The 20,210-nt window shown below is 32.8% G+C and overlaps 3 protein-coding genes and 1 pseudogene across 4 annotated transcripts; 2 read left to right on the top strand and 2 right to left on the bottom strand.

The window, feature by feature from the left end:
- Positions 1-2,494: 2,494 nt before the first annotated feature.
- LOC110426831 (uncharacterized) lies at positions 2,495-4,030 on the bottom strand. Its single transcript, XM_021442130.1, has 2 exons — positions 3,225-4,030; positions 2,495-2,867 (listed from the first exon to the last, which is right to left on the bottom strand). Exons 1-2 carry the CDS (start codon positions 4,028-4,030, stop codon positions 2,678-2,680), a joined length of 996 nt encoding a protein of 331 aa, XP_021297805.1. The 3' UTR covers positions 2,495-2,677.
- Positions 4,031-8,266: 4,236 nt separating this feature from the next.
- On the top strand, positions 8,267-12,263 carry CRR7 (chlororespiratory reduction 7). The gene is made up of 3 exons (XM_089785364.1): positions 8,267-8,448; positions 11,201-11,328; positions 11,751-12,263. The coding sequence occupies exons 1-3, from the start codon at positions 8,373-8,375 to the stop codon at positions 12,024-12,026; spliced, it is 480 nt and encodes a 159-aa protein (XP_089641490.1). The 5' UTR covers positions 8,267-8,372; the 3' UTR covers positions 12,027-12,263.
- Positions 8,318-11,255, top strand: LOC110426794 (pentatricopeptide repeat-containing protein At2g21090 pseudogene; annotated as a pseudogene). Its single transcript, XR_016351965.1, has 2 exons — positions 8,318-10,925; positions 11,201-11,255. The product of XR_016351965.1 is annotated as a pentatricopeptide repeat-containing protein At2g21090 pseudogene (transcript).
- Positions 12,264-12,613: 350 nt separating the features above from the next.
- On the bottom strand, positions 12,614-13,681 carry LOC110426793 (hydroxyproline-rich glycoprotein family protein). Its single transcript, XM_021442101.2, has 3 exons — positions 13,312-13,681; positions 13,116-13,224; positions 12,614-12,869 (listed from the first exon to the last, which is right to left on the bottom strand). The coding sequence occupies exons 1-3, from the start codon at positions 13,482-13,484 to the stop codon at positions 12,825-12,827; spliced, it is 327 nt and encodes a 108-aa protein (XP_021297776.1). The 5' UTR covers positions 13,485-13,681; the 3' UTR covers positions 12,614-12,824.
- Positions 13,682-20,210: the final 6,529 nt, after the last annotated feature.

Raw genomic sequence — 20,210 nt, 5'->3', positions numbered from 1 at the left:
CTAATACTATATAAATATTTTAGAATACAAATGCCCTTTTAGTAAAAATTTCCTTATGTTCCCTTCCAAAACTTAATAAAATTCACTTTGATATGTAATAAAATTCAATATTTGACAAAGTAAAAGAAAACTTAAAACTTAATAAAATTTTAAAATGAAATTTGTAAATTCAGTAATTTGTCTAATAAAATTTAATATTCGACAAAGAAGAAAAAACTCAAAACTTTCAATAACTCAAAATCTTTTTACATCACCCTAAACCTTAGTTTCAAAGAACAATTTTTGAGTAAAAATTTTTCAACAAAATTAATAATTATGAGTAAGAAATTAATCTCTTGACCTGATATTGTCAAATTTGAAATATCTATCATTAAATAAAAGATTTACTTTTAATATATTCTTTCAATGAAAAAAAAATATTTCTCAAACTATTAGAAAGATAAAAAATTTGATGATAATAGATTTTACTTCGAGAAAAAAGTTTACAATTTTTAAAGCAGATGCAACTTCAAATTTTGAAGCTTTCAAAACAAAATTTTTTAAGTTTTTTCATTAAGGTTTTTGAGAGAATAATGAGTACTAAAAAAATAATATAAGGAGATTTAGGCATTAAAATATTTATATAGTATTAAGTCTAAATTTTTTTTAACTATTGACTAATGGTGTTAATAATTAACGGGTTAAAAATATCATTTTAAAACAAAAAAATTATCCTTTTGAAGTGTTTTTAAGAAAGCTTTTTGGATTTTATCCTAATATTTTCTCCTTTCACTTCATCATTATACGTGCACAACGTAACATAAAAAAAATTAAGTAGCATTTAACTAATAGATAATTAATTAATGATTAATCATAAAGATTTATTTAATTTAATTTAAAAAATTTTAAAATACTATACCTTGATAATATATTAAGTGTGTAGGCAAGAATCGTATTTGTTGGATGTACTTTTCCGTGGAAAAAGGAAACATGATTACTTTCTTATTGGACACTTAGCAGCTAAGAGGCATGCAAATCCCTCGTTTTGGGTTAACATAAAAGCAAGCTTTCCATTAAAGTAAACATTTTCCATGTTAACATAATTAACCTCATTGAAGTCCACGCCCATAAAAACAAGCAAACTTGTTGTCTCCTCCGGATTTCCATTTTCTGTCTCGTGCAATTACATTAAGCTTATTTCAATCTTACATTAAGCTGATCAAATACTGATCTCATCAACCTTCTTTACTGTACCTAGCTAATACGTGCTTTCCTTGTCTTTATTTTTTAATTAAATGATAACATTATACTATTGTTAATTCAAGTTTTTAAGTTGGTGCTTTATACTATATTAATTATAATAATATCCTAATAGGTTATAGGAAATTTTGGACACTAACACTATTATGCTTAATCATTTAAAGAGTGAGAGCATGAATTCAGTGTTTTTTTTTTTCTTTTTAAGTTGTGCCATGTGAGCAAGGAATTGCACATCTCAAATTCTTTTATGCAAATCTAATTAGATTTTTCAAGCTATTTAAAGCTTATATTTGTAAGTGACAAACGGACAAATTTGAGTTTCGATCATTTTGAATAATCTTTTTCGGATTCAAATTGTACTGAATTCCGATTATTTCAGGTGATGATCATTTTGAATTCAATTTTGTTCATGTTCAAATTGTTTGAGTTCTGAGTTGGTTTGGATTCAAGTGTTGGAGATTTTATAAATTTGGTTTGGGTTTTTTAGAATTGGTTTTGGAACTTGGTTTTACCACCTCTACTTATAGTATATACATTAATCTTCAATGATCAACCCTGTACCATATTTTTCATGAAGAAAAGGATTAAGTTAAAACCTCCAGCTTGTTTTAAATGAGCTTCCATAAATTGCTCGGATTCTGAATGCTTTTCCCTTTTACCGCTGATTAAATAGAGAGAAGTACAAATTTTTTCTTTGGTAATAAAACTTTCTGGTAAAGGAGAGCTTACTTTCATTTATTAGATATATACTTTAAAAAAAAAATAGATAGTGTGGTATCATATTAATTCCACCACCATCCAATTATGTGCCGTATTTTACCAACTTAGTTGGTACATACAATTTTTCCTATTAAATCTAAAGCAGTTAAAGTAGTTAGCCAGTTCAATAAACAATACACGGATATTGAGATATGTAAAACATTGTAACATTGTCTCCATATGTTGCATATAAATATATTGTTTATTTTTCTCTATGAAAGCATATATATATATATATATATATTTTTACAGAAATAAACAGAGAACATGCAATGGATTCAGAAATCATAAGCTGTTTCAGCTAATTAGAAATGAACAGAAATATTGGTGTTCAGATACCATCCAATTTGGAACCTTTGATGATTAATATCAGATAAATCTCTGAACATGGTTATCCTTTTCTTTCTTGCTCTTCTGTCTCAACACATTTTTTTGTTTATTCAACACTGCAAAGCAACTTATATATGCTGTAATCTGACAACAGGAGTGAAGCAACAGAATACAAAACAAACTGTACAAATTGGACCAACATTGTTAACTAGACTCAATGAGTTTTCGCCATGAGGGAAGAATTAGCATGCTTGTAAGTAGAGAATGTCCACTTCTGTAAGAGGGGGTAGGCAGACTCTTGTAATGAAGGGGAGCAATGTAACGATTGTTACACAAACCTTATTGAAATTCAAGACGAGCGGCAACAATAGAACCAAGAAAACCAACTGCGACCGGCAGTATTTTGGGGTGTGAGAGGAGTTTGTGGTTGCACTTCCTCTGTTGATGGCCTCTGCGGCTGCTTTACTGACTGTGTCTGTAATCCCTTGTTATTTTGTTCCCCATTCACAGAGCTACTTCTTCCAACATCACTTCCCAACCTGAAATGAACCAAAACAAATTAGTTCAATCATTTGGTGGCTAGAGAGCATTGTTAGTAACAATCAATTACTGTATGTAATCATTAGCCAAATCATTTTAAATAGAGAAAATAGATTTTCTAGACTGAAATATGATTTACACATAAGAAGAATGCTGGTGATCAGAATATGGTAGATATGGATGAATCATGAAACATGGTCACTAGACATTCCAGCAGAAAGTCAGAAAAGTGGACCTATTTTTTTGTGGTTAGACTTTTTAACAAGGGGACAAGCAAGCAAATCTAGCCGATAATGGTGTATGTAGCACAAGAATCACATGTATATGAGATTAAAAGAAGATTAATTGCGACTTACACAGGGAAGGCAAAGGAAAGAGTGCTATTATTGCTCCCATCAGAACGGGCAGAGATACTATTGGTAGGTGAATTATGGACTTCTGCTGGAAATTTATTTTCCTGGCTATGATTTTCAGCAACTGCACCAAGATCCTCTATTGTGGTATTGATAATTGGTTTATGGATCTCCTCAGCAGGAGAGATCTTTTGGTGGCTATGATCTTCTGCAACTTCACTGGCATCCACCACCATTGTTGTATTCTCTGGCATTTCTGTTGCTGCTGAATCTTTCTCTATGTTTTCATTCATTGTAGTCATGTTCTCTAATTTATTCACAGGAGGCAGGCCACCTTGAGCAATGATCTGCTCATCAAACTTGGTCAATTCTCCCGACTTATATAACATAAAAAATTGATCCTTTGAGAAGCTGTTATTTCCAACATGAATGCTAAACAGTGATTCATTTGAAGCAATGCTCCAATCCATTGGTGTTGCAGGCCTATTACTAAAAATGGATGATGGTATCCGATTTGGTTCATAGCCTCCAGGAACTGGCCTTGCAGGCGCTTGATTTTGAGGGGACTGCTCAGTTGAACTAACAAATGAAACACGAAAAGGTGCGGGTGACTCAGGTCCAGGTTGTTCAGATTTCTCAAAGGGTTTGTCATTACCATCATTTTCAACAACATTAATAAGGTCCTGAGAGGAATCTGATGAGGAAGAAGAGACTGAACTTCCATGCCTTGAAATAGTGTGAACTTCATAATTATTAACTTCAACGTCTGTTAAATGCTTGCTGCTTCCATCCCCCTGTTTATCCTCCATTGCTTCAACTCTATGAGTAGACGACCAACTTCTATCAATGACTCAGCATGATGAATCACAATTGGAATTCAACTGAGGTACAAAATGAATTTAAAAAAAAAAGCAGGCATTAGTCTTATTTTTTCCTATATAAAAAAATAATTAAGGGCGAAACTTAAAGGAACGTACAAGCTGCATGTAATGATGAAAGAAACATGATCATGCATAAAACATGAACACGAAGGTATCAAAACTCACTTGAAATGTTGGAAACTTTCTTGGTATCTTCAATCTATCACTTCCAAAAACTGGGGTCCAAACGTAAAGAGATTCAAGAATTAATGTAGGCAAAACAACGAAAAGAATTGTGTCAGATCGAGTTGGTGGGCGTGGCCGTGGCGATGTTGCAAAGCTAAAAAGGGGAGGCAAAGAGAAGATTTCGGGTGGGTGCTTGTGTTTGGTCGAACCAAAGTAACAGACTTCTGAGTTTTTTTAGAGAGTTGTTAGAGCCATTTTCTTCAACTGATGAAACAGCATTTGGTTCAATGGGCACATCCTCAGTTTTTGTTCTTTGACACTGTTTGGTTCACCAGAAAAATTAAATACTATCAAATAAATGTATTAATTAATGAAATATATAGTATAATTCTTTTAATTATGTTCCTTCCTATCAAAACTGATTTATAGTTTTATTTTCCGAAACTACAAATTGGTAATTTGGTATTATAATGCATTTAATGTCTCACAACAATCAAATGTTTTCCAAATCCAGCGAGAAAACTCTCTATTGCTATTTATGACAAAATAATTTTTTTTAAATTAAAATAGCTTGGGATGTTAATGCGTGATAGTGATATATGTTTCTTCCAAAACCAACAAAAACAAACAATTTTAACGGGTAATTACGTACTTTATTTAGTAAAAATTTTTTATAATTCTTGAATTTGATAACAATATGTGGTTTGATTAAAAATTAATTTTAAAATAGTACGTTAATTAATAGATAATGATGACAACTATTTAGTAAAAACCTCAATCAAAATACAAAAAGGGAAAGACCGGCAACCAAGTGAATACCAGAAACTGAGGATCAAAGATATAAATCAGAAAAATTCCATAAAATTTTAGGGTAACGTACTACAAATTACGGCTGTGGAATGAGAATAATAATGGTTTAGTACCAAGACCAAATATATTCCTCAGGATTACTATAGTGTACAACTAAGCGTCGGTCTATTATAGATCAATTTTGGTTGGATTGCTCCAAAATTGCCAATATTTGTGCAGCAATTGGCATCGTCCGACGAGTTTGCAAAAAATTAAGACAGCTGAAACTGATCATAGTCGACCAGTTTCGATCAATTGTTCCCAACAGTTGGTGGGGAGAGACGGAGAGCAACAGAAGGATTTTTTTTATTTTTTATTTACAAAGGGTTCAAAGTTTTGGTTGGCTTAGGGTTTTAGGTAGTCGGCAATCAGGGCAACAGTTGGTGTGTAAGAGCACTTTCCCCTCTATATAGTAGATTATAGAAAAGGTTAAACTACCCGAGAAGTCATTGTACTATAGCTTTTTCTTCAATTTAATCTCTCTATTTGAAAATTAGTCAATTTAGTCTACGTATCTTGACATTGTGTGTAATTGGGTCTTTATACTCCATCCAAATTAACCGTTTACTATGCTAATATGGCATTGATGTGTCAAACAAAAAAAATTGAGAAAAATTTTCACCACATTATAAGAACCAAATTACACCAAATAGTAGAATGCAAGGATTAAATTGAACATAACTCTTTAATACAGGGACTTCCTCAGTACTTTTACCATTTTTTGTTTCACATTACGTACGGGAATACTGACCCTCCTTATAGGCTGAAATAGTGTATGGAAATCTTGAAACATTGTAGTTGAATGCAATTTTTGTTTATAAGATGAAACATTATAGTTGAATGCAATTTCTGTTTGTAATATGAAACCTTGTTATCTTTTATTTTGTTGATCTATTTATGCAAATCCAAGAAAATATATATCATGAAATGAGATCATTTATTAACTTCCCATTTGTATTGGAAAATAAAAAATGTAATAATTTGATTCGTGTTCAAGCGCAAACCAATTACACTGCATTATTGCATTCTTGAGAATTAACTTAAAAAATATGACATCTAGTTTAATTTCTTCATTACAAAAACATAACCTTTTGTTACAAAAAGAATTGCAAGATCCATTTATTTGTCCTTGTCCCAAAACCTTTCACCAGCTCCAACAAAATAACAACAATCAAAATAATAGCAGGACAATAAAATCAACCACATAGCAGATCATTAGACCTTTTTGATGCTTTGTTGAGTTAAAACTAATGCACCATCTAGCGAATTAGTAGCTAATGACTTCGATTTACTTCCTTGCTTCTTTTGTGTAGTTTATTTTGGCAATATCAACACATTCAATTATTTGATTGCCAAACTAAGGCAACAACATCAAATCAACACAATGCAATTAGTAATTAAGAAATTAAACTAGATTTTACTTTTTTTGAGTTAATTCTTGAGAATGAAGTGTAATTGGTTTGTATTTGAACATCAATCAAATTGTTACATTTTTATTTCCTAATACAAATGAGAAGTTAATACAATGATGTCATTTCAAAATATATTCTTTCTTGAATTACATAATAAATTAACAAAACAAAAGATACTAGAGTTCCATATTACAAGTAAAAATTGTATTCAACGACACTATTTCGTATTATAAAAAAAAATTACATTTAACTATAGTGTTTCGAGATTTCTGTACACTTCATACACCATTTCAACTTATACAACAAACCAACATTCCCATATGTAAGTAAAATAAAAAAATAGTAAAAGTATCAAAAAAGTCCCTATATTATAAAGTTTTATTCAATTTAATTCATGTACTCTACTATTTGTTGTTATTTGGTCCTTTTAATGTGGGGCATATATCAATTTTCCTGTGAGACATATCGATGCCAATTTAGGATCATTTGACATGTTAACATAGTTAAGCGTTCAATTTGAACAAAGTTACTCATAAATATTTAAAAGTATATAATATCAAAATATAAGGATTAAATTTATCAAATTTTTTTTAAAAAAGCTAAATTAAAGAAAATATTATAATATAAGAACTTTCTAAATAGTTTGACCATTAAAAAAATGAACATCAAATTTTTTGATTCAATTCGATGAGAAATTTCTTACCTCAGACACCAACTTGATCCTTTGAATTAACCCTCACCCAAAATCGATGACATAATCGACGTCGATCAATCGGACCATGATGGCCAATCAGTGTTGACACTAACCGATGGGTCAGTTGTAACCAACTTGCCGCTCACTCCTACCAGTGTGACCCTAATGACTAATGGGTGTAAAAACAAAAGCCTCCCGAATCTGTCCATCCAAACTCCTGTATTTTCTTTTATCAAAGTGCTAGACAATATGTATAATCAACAAAAATAAAAAATAAAAAATTGATGAAAACATACCAGTTGGAATGAGAGGGAAAATGGCAGGAAACAGTTTGAGGTAGTTTGTTTTTACGCCCATTAGTCATTAAGGTCATGATAGTAAAAGCAAATCCTCTTTACCAATTTGACAATCAAGTAAAATACATAATTCTTCTTAATTTTTGATCATAATTATACATAAACTTATTAATTTTTAAAACGAATATTTTACATTAAAAGTGTAAACAACATTAATATTAGGTGTGAAATGTTTAAAATACTTTTCTTATTTTTTCACTCTTTTTCTTTTATTCCGATTGGGCAATGATGCTTCTTTACTTCAATGGATCACTTAAAACAAAAACCAGATATGGGTAACACCAGATCATAGTTTGGGGCTCCCAAATCTGTGCTCTCTGACCAAATCTAGCACTTTTCTATCAAATTCGATTACAGGATAACCAATTAACAGGAGGTTTTTTTTTATAAAAAAAAAATTATAATTTGATTATTTTTAAAATTAATAAAAAATAAAATTATTTTTTTAATATTATTATGTTATTAAATTAATAAAAATATCAATAACTGATTAACAGTTAAATTTATATATTTAATGAAAGATATTTTTTAAAAATAAAATATTTATTTTAAAAACTGATAAATCATATAATTTCAATCAAAAGTTGAAGGATACGTGTATTTGACCTTTTGCAATTTGACATTTCCTTGTAAATATTTTTGGCCATGGCACTAACCCATTATTATTTTGGCTCCTCCGCCCCCAATGTGTAATTCCCCTACAATTTTATCACGTTATCTCCAAAACCTGTGTTAAACGAAGCACGTACAATTTTCCTCACCATTTTACACTTTTACAGAAACACGAGGCAAAAATGCTAAGTTTTGCAGGCAATAATTTTTCAGTGGAGAAAAAGCTGTTCAACAATGGGCTTCATCAGCTCTTTAACTGTAAGCTTTGGCCTTGACCTTTTTAAAAATTTAAGCTATAAATATACTTTTCAATATTATCATGAATTTCAGCAACTAGAGAAACCCCAAAAACAAGAAAAGAAAAAAAAAAAGAATGAAAGAAGATTTGGGTTTTGATTATTACACATTTCTCATCTCAAAATCCATTAAAAACAAGAACTTGAAACTAGGCTTACTTTTACACTCACATTTTATCAAAAAAGCTTTAACCTTTAATTCCTTTATAACCAACCATCTTATAGCCATGTACTCAAAGTTCAATGAAATAAAAAGTGCCCAAAAGGCCTTTGATGAACTTCATGTGAAAAACAGCCATTCTTGGAATATGCTTCTTTGTGGGTATTTACAACATGGTCACTTTGATAGAGCTCGTAACTTGTTTGATCAAATGCCGAACAGAAATCTTGTTAGTTACAATTCATTGATTTCTGGGTTTTCCCAATATGGATTTTTCAAAGAATCAATAAATATCTTTAAGAAAATGCTAAATGAATGTGATCATTTGGTTATTGATCGCTATACGGTTGTTAGTATTGTTGGTGCCTGTGCTTGCTTAGGTGCATTGAAATTGTTGTGTCAAGTGCATGGTTTTATGATAGTTTTTGGTTTGGAGTTGGATTTGATTGTTTACAATGCTTTGATTGATGCCTACGGGAAGTGTGGGGAGGTGAATAGTGCTTATAGGATTTTTTGTCGAATGAGTGAAAGGGATGTTGTTTCATGGACTTCTATGGTGGTTGCTTATGCTAAAGTGTCTAGGTTGGAGGATGCTCATCGTTTATTTAATGAAATGCCGGTTAAAAATACAGTATCTTGGACTGGTTTAATCACAGGGTTTGCACAAAATGGGCGTGGAAATGAAGCATTGAATCTTTTTTGGCAGATGTTGGAGGAAAGAGTGCAGCCTAATGCTTATACATTTGTTTGTGTTTTAAGTGCTTGTGCGGATTTAGCACGAATTGAAATAGGTAAACAGATCCATGGACACATAGTTAGAGTTAGCAGTAGATGTGATTCATTAAATGAGTTTGTTTTTAATGCTTTAATTGACATGTACTGCAAGTGTGGAGACATGAATTCAGCTAAATTATTGTTTGCAAGGATAAGTAAGAAGGATGTTGTCTCATGGAACTCATTAATAACTGGGCTTGCTCAGAATGGGCATGGAGAGGAATCACTTGATGTGTTCAAAATGATGATAAAAGCAAACATAAAACCCAATCATGTAACATTTCTTGGGGCATTATCTGCTTGTAATCACACAGGTCTAGTGTCCGAAGGATTGAGGATTTTAGACTTGATGGAAAAGGATTTTGGTGTAATCCCTAGGTCTGATCATTATGCAATCTTGAGTGATTTGCTTGGAAGGAAAAACAGGCTTGAGGAGGCAATGAGTATGATTGAGAGAACTCCTAATGGACCAAATCATGTTTGCATGTGGGGCGCTATTTTGGGTGCTTGTCGTGTCCATGGGAACTTAGGTCTTGCTAGGAGGGCAGCAGAGGCTCTATTTGAACTGGAACCACGAAATGCTGCCAGATATGTAATGTTATCAAATGTCTATGCTGCAGCTAGAAGATGGGATGATGCTAAAGCAGTGAGAAGGCTCATGGAGGAGAGAGGTCTAAGTAAAGAAGCTGCTTATAGTTGGATTGAGGTGAGGAATGTACAACATGAGTTTGTGGCGAAAGACAAGGGCCATTCTCAGATAGAAGAAATATCTGAAGTGATTGTCAAACTGGTAGATCATATGAAGGATGCTGGGTATGTACCCCTCAGTGATGGTGCTTTGTTTCCTGATGAAGGTGTATCTTAAACTTTTTTATGTAGATGACCAATAAATGATACTGGAGGTGATGCTCACCACTTTCCAGCTAACCATTGCATCCTTGACACTTGCTTTCTTTTATGGAAATCCCAAATTTTAGTTTGAGGGGATTCTTCATAGAGCTAATATGTAGCTCTGATTATGAAGCTCCAGCTGGGATCATGTTGAAGATCTATTTGTCATTTTTCTAAACTTCTGCTATTGGAAACCTGTGTATCCCTGGTGTTATTGATTTCTTGCCAAACCATTTGTCAGTATCTTTGGTTAAGGGCTGAGAATGTAGTATGAAAACATCAGTTTATGGCATCAGATTCCCACATTTTTAAGTATGAGTTTTGCAGCTTCAAGGATACCTAAGCTGTCCAGATGGCCATGCCTTCTTATAATTCTAAATTTACCTGACGCATTTATGATATCATATGCATTAAGCCACAGTTGTGTGATCCAATCACGGGTATTTCCAGTGTCATGATTGATGAGCATTAAATGGGTTTTGAGCTCATGATTAACAACAGATTAGCTACAATTTGAGTCAACTGTTGTTCAGTTATTACAGCATCAACTTTTCCCATGAAGTCGGACTCTCCATAGAACAAAGAGAAGAAAAAATTATAGGCAGTGGCAACTGGTAAGTTTGCTGACTGTTGAACTGATATGGGATTTACTGATTTATGGATGAGGAATCTTTTATGTTCATTAATTATTTGCATTAATCCTGGAATTTGATCATGGAATTGAGAAGAAATCTGACTTGAAAATTGTCTAAATAAAGTTTAAATTTTTACTGAACAGCCTTACTGTTCAATTTGATAATCTGAGGGCAAAGAATATACTTCTGTTGTAAACTAGAGAGATTGGCTATATCATGTCACTAATGATATCATCCCTTCCATTTGTTTGAAGGTAATTTGTTATCAAGATACACTCTTACACCAGTTGTTCAAGCAAGTTCAGTATGTGCAACTGAGAATTTTAGTCCTGTTCATGACAAACTTCTTAAAATGGGGAGTCTGCATCGCTGTGTGGTAAAGGTAAAGATTTCTTCCAAATGCTCATTTTCATTCTCATGCTATCAGTGTAAATCTTCTGTGGTGTCTGCTTGTTTAAGCAGTTCTAAAACTTGCCTATTTTTAGTGTCATGCCATCCAAGTGAAACTGTGGAGATAACAACATCTTGCAAAATCTGAGATGATCTACAAAATATCATCCTTATGTGATCTTGACTACAAATAAATCCTTTTCTGCAACACTTAAATAGTGCCGACTCCTAATGAGCTGTGACCTGCTGATAATCAAGTGTAAGAATAATCTTTCAGGAGCATGGCATTTTCTCCATCATTTGGTAGTCCATGAATTGAGAGAACCAACAGGAAGAGGGGTTTTGGGGGCTTGTCTTCTTGCTGCTTTTTCTTTTGGGTCCTTGGGTGTCTTGACTTGGTTTGTTTTTCATCAGATTTGTGCAACTAGGAGGAGAAGGGCAGCATATTCAAGGACTGAAACCTATGTTCTACTAGAACCTGGACAAGAAGAAAAGTTTGTCTCCGAGGAAGAATTGAAAGCCAAGTTAAAGGGCTGGCTTGAAAATTGGCCAGGGAAGACCCTCCCACCAGACCTTGCAAGATTTGTGACCATCGATGATGCTGTTTCTTACTTAGTAAGGTCCGTTTGTGAACTTGAAATAGATGGAGATGTTGGTTCGATTCAATGGTATGAAGTTCGACTAGAGTGAGAAGAGCAGTCATGACCATGTAGCAATCATGTAATACTGAGGGCTATACAGAGCTAGCTATCAGTTTCTTAATAACAGAAACGTATGTATATACTGAATGCTATCAGAGCTAGCCAACAGTTTATTGATTTGAAGCATACGCTGACGCATTTGCCTAAACATTTTTCATGGATTTGCTACAGCAGAATAGAAGCGTAATGCGATTTTACTACTATGTTGCTTCAAAGAAATGCTATTTTGCAGCAGAAAGATTTATCAGGCCAAAGATAAACAAAAATCTTGCTCTCATTTCAATTGAGATGGACCTACTTGATCCTCTAACCTCATTCAATACATATTTAACCGGTCTTAATGTCTAATAATGACTCCCAACCCACTCCAATAAATCAACCAGTTAATGGTTGGGCAGTAGGCATGCATGCTAGTCATAAGTAATCATTATCGTCTATGGCATGTTTCGCCAGTGACCATAGCTCTGGTCTTCTTTCTTCTCTGACAAAACAAAGGATTACAAACAAAGACGATGTTTAAATTTCGACAGTTTCTTATTCCCTCTCCTCTTCCTATGAAGCGTTTGAACATCATGATTAATTACTAAGCAAATAATTTTATTATAGAACGAAATTGGCATTACATTACAAAAACTTGACAAAGATAAATAGGAACAGGTTCAGAAGATAAATCCCTCCCATTCTATTTGTTCCTCGTAATTTATATTGACAGGTATACAATTTCAGACAAATTCACTAGGTTCAAGAATCTATCTGATTTTAGCTTTCATCCACCATCATTAGCTCTTCAATTTTGAGATAGACGAACATCTTGAACACGCAACTCATGAATCTGAAACATCGACAAACACAGTAAATAACTTGAAGAAAAAGAGAGAGAGATAACTACTGATAAATTCAATATGGCATATCATATATATAAAGTTCATAGAAGGAATCCTAGATTTGCTGATGATTATTGCTGCCTCAGTATTAAGGCATAGAGAGATCCTAGGATCAAATTCCAAAGCAACAACAATCTAGTGCATCAAGGAAGAAAAGGGTTGATCAGAAGCAGATTACAATGTTCGATACTTACCTTGGTTTGATTTATACTAGGCGGCAAGAGTGATGCACCACCTTTCCTGTTTCTTGCAAGAAGACCCTTCGTAACAGGTGACACCATAGAATCGGTTGGACTTCTGTACCTGAAGATAAACCAAGAATCCAAATTTACATATAGATAAACATTCATGAAACACAATTATTCAAATTAAAAATGCGGAATTACTTACCTTTCAGGGTACTTGAATGCCTTGGGGACTTTAAGCCTATCTGGGGTACATGTCTTTTTCAAATCGTTGCCGGAATCTTGAGAATTCTGATCAATTTGCTGATTCTGGGGCGGTGCTTTGTTCTCTAATCCCACATTTTCAGATTGAATAGAGTTTTCTGTCACTTGCTCCATTGTTGAAATGAAAATATTTGCTAAACTATGAGATTATTGAGAAGATTTGATAACAAGCCTTGAATTAAAGTGGGGTTGAGGAGAGAGATGTATTGAATTGAAAGCTCTGAATAAAGGTGTGAATTTATACGAGTACATCAGATGGTAAGAGCATTTTCTGGGGTTGCCATGAAAGGAAAGAGGGGTTGTAACGGTCCAATTTCCAGGGCCAACACTAGCCGTTGGGATTTTAAAAAGTAAAGTTGGGATATACATGTCGGCTCATGATTTTAGCATTTTGAGCAAGCATACGGGTACAATTAAATTAGGCCACCACAAGCTTTTAGCCCCAGTCGTTGAATGGCATCTTCTTCTCTATTCTAAAATCCTAGGGTTGAATCCCTGGACATGCCCATCCTATTCCTAGGTGGTCTTCTCCCAACTGCCATACCATATAAAAGAAAAAAATTCTAATTTGCATTAAATCAATTAAATATTGCTCATACATATTTAAATATTTAATTTATTAATTTGTACATAATCTCTTATCTAGAGAATAAGATTCAAATCTTCTTTCTCTCAATTATAAAAAAAATTAAATATTTCTCATATAAAGGGGATGAAAAGAAACACTATTGACTCTCTTAGAAGGTCCCTCTTAATCAAAGCTATGGCTAACCTTGCCGACGTGGCTGGGTTTATTTTTATGACTAGGAAGAATCCTCCCTCCCCACACATGGATAGTCCAGGCTTCTTTGGAAGAGTCTGCTGTCTCATTTCCCAATGGACTTGATTGGTCACATTTCCTTGTTACATATTCCAACATAGCAAAGGTTTGATAGGAATCAAGTCTATGATTGCCAAAAGGTTGCGTATACTTTTCTTGAGTTTCCAGAATGCTTTCTTAAGACATCAACAAGTAGCCAAAACATTATCATTTTAAGTCAAAATTTTTTAATACCTCAAGAATTTACAATTGAAATTAATCTCTCAATTAATTACACCTTCCTTGTAAAAGTATAATAACTATCAAAGTTTTAACAAAAAGAGAAATAAGAAACTTCAATCAATTTTAAATAATAACAATTTGATTAACAATATTTAAAAATATTATTATCTTGATCATTCAATTATTAAAATATAACAAATCTCTCACTTAATTTTCTTGAGCCATATATTCATATTAATTGCTTTGTAGTTCAAGTTTACTCTTACTTCAGAAATTTTCTCAGTCAAATTTGAGAAAATAGGAGATTTATACAAGATTAAAATGATTATGTCTCATTGTATAATTCAATGCATAATAATAATAAAGAGTTAAATGTAACCAGCATGGGCAGCCGCCATCTTTACAGCACTAATGACCAAAGTAATCCATTGCGCAATATTCCTAAGGGAGCATATTCCTAAAGCAGTGACCCATTCTTCTTGAACTATAAGCAAAGGAGTCTGCTTATTTGACTTGTGACCAATTTTAATTGGTGGGCATAATTAATTAATTCATTGATTATTCCTCTCCCAGGAAAACATAATTCCGATTTCACACGAGTGTGTAAGAACCTTCATCATCACAAAAAGGAAAAACCCACATAATTAGCTCCCCACTTATTTATTTAATTTTAATTTGTTCTTAGTTAGCAAATAAGGATAAGGATAATGGACTGTGACCCAGATTTCATGGCCACAATGGTGGAATAAACATTATAGCTTATGATACTGGTTTCATTAACCTTTTCACTGTGCTTGGACCACAAATGGATTTCAATAAGAGATTTCATGCTTTATTAAAACATTAAAACCTTTCATTTTTGTTTTGTTCTTGCAATATCTTATATATACACCAATTATATGTAATAAATTAATTCATAATAATTAACCTGAATACATTTATAACATAAATTTAACTTAAAATAAACTAACAATAATAAAAACCTAGAAAAAAAGAGATAATACACGTCATTACCATAAGGATTTCCGTGGTAGACAATTGTTTATGTAGCTTGTTTAGCCCGTGGAGTGCTGATATGTATACTCCAAATCAATCTCTTCACAAGTTGGGATTGTAATGAAGATAAGGGGCCTACTCTACTTGATAGAACACCCGCAACTAGCCATCAAGTGGCAAGCCTCAACAATTATTTCAGCTTTATTAATATACTAACTACAAATTATACAATAATTGAACTTGTGTATAATTTTGTTGTAAATTCGAGACCAAATGGCCTTTTTCTTTTTTGTTTTTGTTAAAGACAGATTAAGCTCCCAGCATTAATTATACCCTTTTGAAACGTGGGTAGGCTTTTCCTAGTGTGCCAGAAATAGGAGTAGTGAGATATAACTCCACATATATAGGTGAACATTGTTAGCAGTGTGATTTATATTGAATATAGCAATTAATTGCTTTTATTAATCTTTGTCCAACTTAGAGAGGAAAATATACTTTTTGAAATTATTATTACAATTACATGACTGTCATCCTTTATGATGACATGATGTCGGACACTAATTAAAAGTCGGCATACATAGCCGCACCATCATTTATAATAGTGAAGATTAAGTGAGAGCCTTCCCCATGGGCCATGCTTGCTATCATATCATCTATGCTAGAATCCTTTATTCTTAGCTAGAATTTACATTATTGGATCTGTTTTCCTATATTGAGCTGAATTCCTATAACCATTATTTTGCTAAAAACAAATCCACCACTGCTTCTACAAAATGACCATATGTTATAACTTTAGATGTTCGAAATCTTTAAATACAAATGATATGTAATTTGGTCCAGAAAGTTTTATAGACCCCAAAAAAAAAAAAATAATCTCAATGTCCCACATAAAAGGTGTTAATAATGATTCAAGACAGAGAAATGTCAAACAAAGATATTTTTTATCTTAAAGCTGGTGATGACAATGCAGATGTTGCCTCGTGTCACTAATATAATTAATCTAATCATCATTAGCTTGATTTGATTGTCTTCAAACTAAGGACAATTAATTATATAGCTAGTGAAAGAAAACAATATGTCCAATTTGATGAGGAGGAGAGTTTACAAATAGGAAAGAAAGAGAGATGGTGGAAAAGAATGAAGAGACAATCTATAAAATGGATCAATTTCATTGAATTTCAAAGAGAATTTCTGCTTATTTGGGTCAATAGGCATAGGTTAAGAGCAGTTAAATCGTATTTTTATTAAATTTAAAAAGAAATAATACATTAATTATTGATACTTTATTTTCTTTATTTCTTCCTTCCAGCTTCTAGTCATTTTGAAAAGTGGGATCAGTTGCTGAAATGAAATCCACGAAAAAAGACAAGTGCTTAAACTTGCAGATTTGCGAGGCGTGCAATGCAACCATGCTGTGGCTTGGGCAGCAGTGATTGGACATTGAGTGTAGGTCATATCAAAGGCACGTGTGTGCTAAGCACACTCCCCTCACTGTTCCATCCATGGAACTGTGCCCTCTCATCTGCTTCCTTCCTGCAGAAACACCTAACCTATTTCCATCACACACCAACCCGTTTGACTGACTAACTTTGACAAGCAAGAGATTGTAATCTACAGATATAATAAAAGAGGGATTTTACTTTTTAGTGCAATGAATTTGAACAAAAGATTTCAAGTGTATTCAACTGTATATATACTAACAATCCAATCATTTCTTTATAAGCAAATTACACTTGCAATTGATATTTTTGTGATTCACCCTTCCTCTCTCCTTCCCCTCCTCAAAAACCCAATTATCTGAGAGGCTTGAAAGTGGCATCTACTATTTATTTCTGACTAATTTGACTACCTAACATTAACCCTTTTTTTTTTAAATGATAACAAACCTTTAAGTTTTGTAATGATTATTGGCAACGCTGTCAAGACAATGCATTTGTTCTTTATGCTTTTAGCATGTGCTCTCACACTTGAGAAAAATCAAACGCCAATATGGATAATTTTTTTTTTGAAAAAAATTATTTCTCAATTGACTAACTCCTGCAGCCCAATTTGGCAACAATGAGTTGAAGAGCAAGTAATTGAATGCTTTATTATCTGTTCAACTATTGGAGGTGGTGCCATCATCCACCAAACAAGTTGCTGCCCCTCTTGACTTAAGTCTATTAGAAAAGAAGAGATTAATTGAATTTATTTAGTTCTTTTCTTTATGAAAACTATAAAATAACTCATCCAAAAATTTTGATTGTGTTACAGCCAGGACTTGGGTAAGAGTTGTTAAAAACCCTTGAAAAATGAATGAGCACTTTCAAAGTCTGTGCAAAGCATTGAGTATTTGAAAGTGATCACTCACCCTTTTCCCCCCCCCCCCCCCCCCCCCCCACCCCCCCCCCACCCCCCCCCACCCCCCCGCCCCCCCCCCCCCCCCCCCCCCCCCCCCCCCCCCCCCCCCCCCCCCCCCCTCCTCTCTCTCTCTCTCTCTCTCTCTCTCTCTCTCTCTAGTTCTTTTGGACCCTCTCGTCAATGACTGCAGCTAGTGTGGTACAGTGTTTGAAGGTCTTCAATGTTAGCACCAACTACTTCCCTGCTTGCATTCTACTCTCTACACCAAAGTCATAAATACTATCATTACTCCTATTCTTATACAGCGGGGCTGAGTCTCAGCTACAATTGTATGTAAGCCCACAATCCTAAATAAGCCGTGTCAAGCACCATCTTTTTATTTATATTTATTTTATTTATGGGTTTTATTAAGAGCGTTTTAAAATACTTCTTTTAACATTATTATATTAAAAAAAATTTTTTAATAAATTAAAAATCATGTCATTAATTATCAATTACTTCATTTAATATAAAAAAGAAATTGAAAAACAGATTGTATTTATATTCTTAGTAATATTCTCCGTTTATTTTTGTACTGTCAAACTAATTATGCAATCATGAGGATCCTAGGCTTTTGACTCTGTAAGCATATATAAAATTTACTTTTAAGGATATTCTAGGAACCTAAAATCAAAATTTGGGTGCAACATTCTAAGAGGATAACTCTCTGACTGGCTAAGAGGAAAAAAATACAGCATTGTCATCAATCTTGGTGTCCACATGTAAAGGCTATAATTAAGTACATAATTAGATGAAATTGAGCTATGGAAGATCATACATTATGATATTACTTAGAATAGTATAACTTAACAGAGAAAAGACAAAAGGTGCTCCACTATGCTTAGCCTTTAAACAGAGAGATCTCACATTACCATATTTAGTTTTTTTTTTTTTTTTGGTTTTTCCTGAAAGGGAGATCCATAGAAGAAACAAAGCAGCAAAAGTTTCAAAGTAAAATATTTCCTGCCCCTAATAGAACCTTCTGAATCACTTTTTTAAGCCTTTTTGTTCTCTTTTCCCAACTAGCATATACCAAATATTTTCATTACAAGTGCAAAAGCATTAATGGTAGGCTAAAAGTACACAAATTTGATGAAATAAAAAAAAGAGGAAAAAACAATGGAAGTGGAGAAAAAGGGGTAAATGGAGGAAGCTATGATGGTTGTAAAGATTTTAGCTGAAATTTGAGCAAAAGAAGAACAGAAAAAAGTGGAGAAGTGGGTGTTGGAGAGTGGAGAGGGTGTGGAAGCAAGGCTCCAAAGGAGGGTTCATCATAGCCATCATCACCATTTCCACACACCATGCTATTTATAGAAGTCAATGACAACCTTGCCCCCCTCACCCCGGCTCGCGTGCACGTAAAGAGAACTGAAGAGAAAATCAAAAACCTTTATTTACTTGAAATCCACTTTCTGTTTGTAATTAAACATGCAACTTTTTTTTTCTTTAAATACTTATTTAAAATTCAGTTTTGATCCAAAGAAGAAAAGTTTGATAACCCCATTTTTTTTCGTTTGAATAAATACACTTAACTATTGCACATTGAATTAAATGTTTAAGTGCAACCTAATATTACTAACAAAAAGATGATAAGAAGAGAAACATATGGGGATTGATTGAGTTTGTAAAAGAATGTGGTAGCTCTATTTAAAATATGAACTAACTTGAAGGAGTAATAGATACTATTGTTATGAGGTGCGAGTTGATAATTAAATTAATCAAATAAAACAGAGTGTTTACAGCTATTACATGTATTTCAAAACTTTTCATACTTTTCAATCAAAATATCTAAACCAATTAATTTATGGAAGGATTTCATATTTAATTTTAAATTTATAAATAATAAAAATAATATTAATTCAGATTTGACGTTACGGTTATTACAGTTTTAAAAAGATGAAAGGAACTAAAATTTAATATTATTATATGAGTGAAAACGTCATATTTTAATTATTAATTAATTAGTTTGAATCCATGCTTGCAATTTAAAAAATTTTAATTATACGAAACTAAATGATGAATAAGCAAATAGCTTAATATGTGAGCTGAAAACATGCAAGACTGTGTCTTTATTATAGAGCCTTTTTCCTGCTTTCTGTTAGGTTGGTCTTGTGGCTGCTTCTCGACAAACTCAAAGCAATAGATTATCAATCGTACCAATATATATATATATATATATATATATATATAATATCAGAATAAAATATGTACAAGTAGAACAAATGAAAGGCTTGTTTTTTTTTTTAAAAAAAAAAAGAAAACTGGGAATACGGACAATTCATGTTTACAGCTTATCACAATACAAACAAAGAAAAAAACAAAGAAAGAGAAAGAAAGGGCAGAGAATTTAGAGTTGGATAAAGGCAATCAGGGAAAGAAAAAAAGTGGTCAAAGTTCTTGTACATGAATGCACGAGGAATTAA

The sequence above is a fragment of the Theobroma umbraticum genome, unplaced genomic scaffold, assembly GCF_002168275.2.
Source record: "Theobroma umbraticum cultivar Fairchild unplaced genomic scaffold, ASM216827v3 scaffold_12.0, whole genome shotgun sequence".
NCBI classification, from domain to species: domain Eukaryota; kingdom Viridiplantae; phylum Streptophyta; class Magnoliopsida; order Malvales; family Malvaceae; genus Theobroma; species Theobroma umbraticum.
Note: the sequence above shows the minus strand (reverse complement) of the source record. Positions and strands in the feature narration are given on the sequence as shown.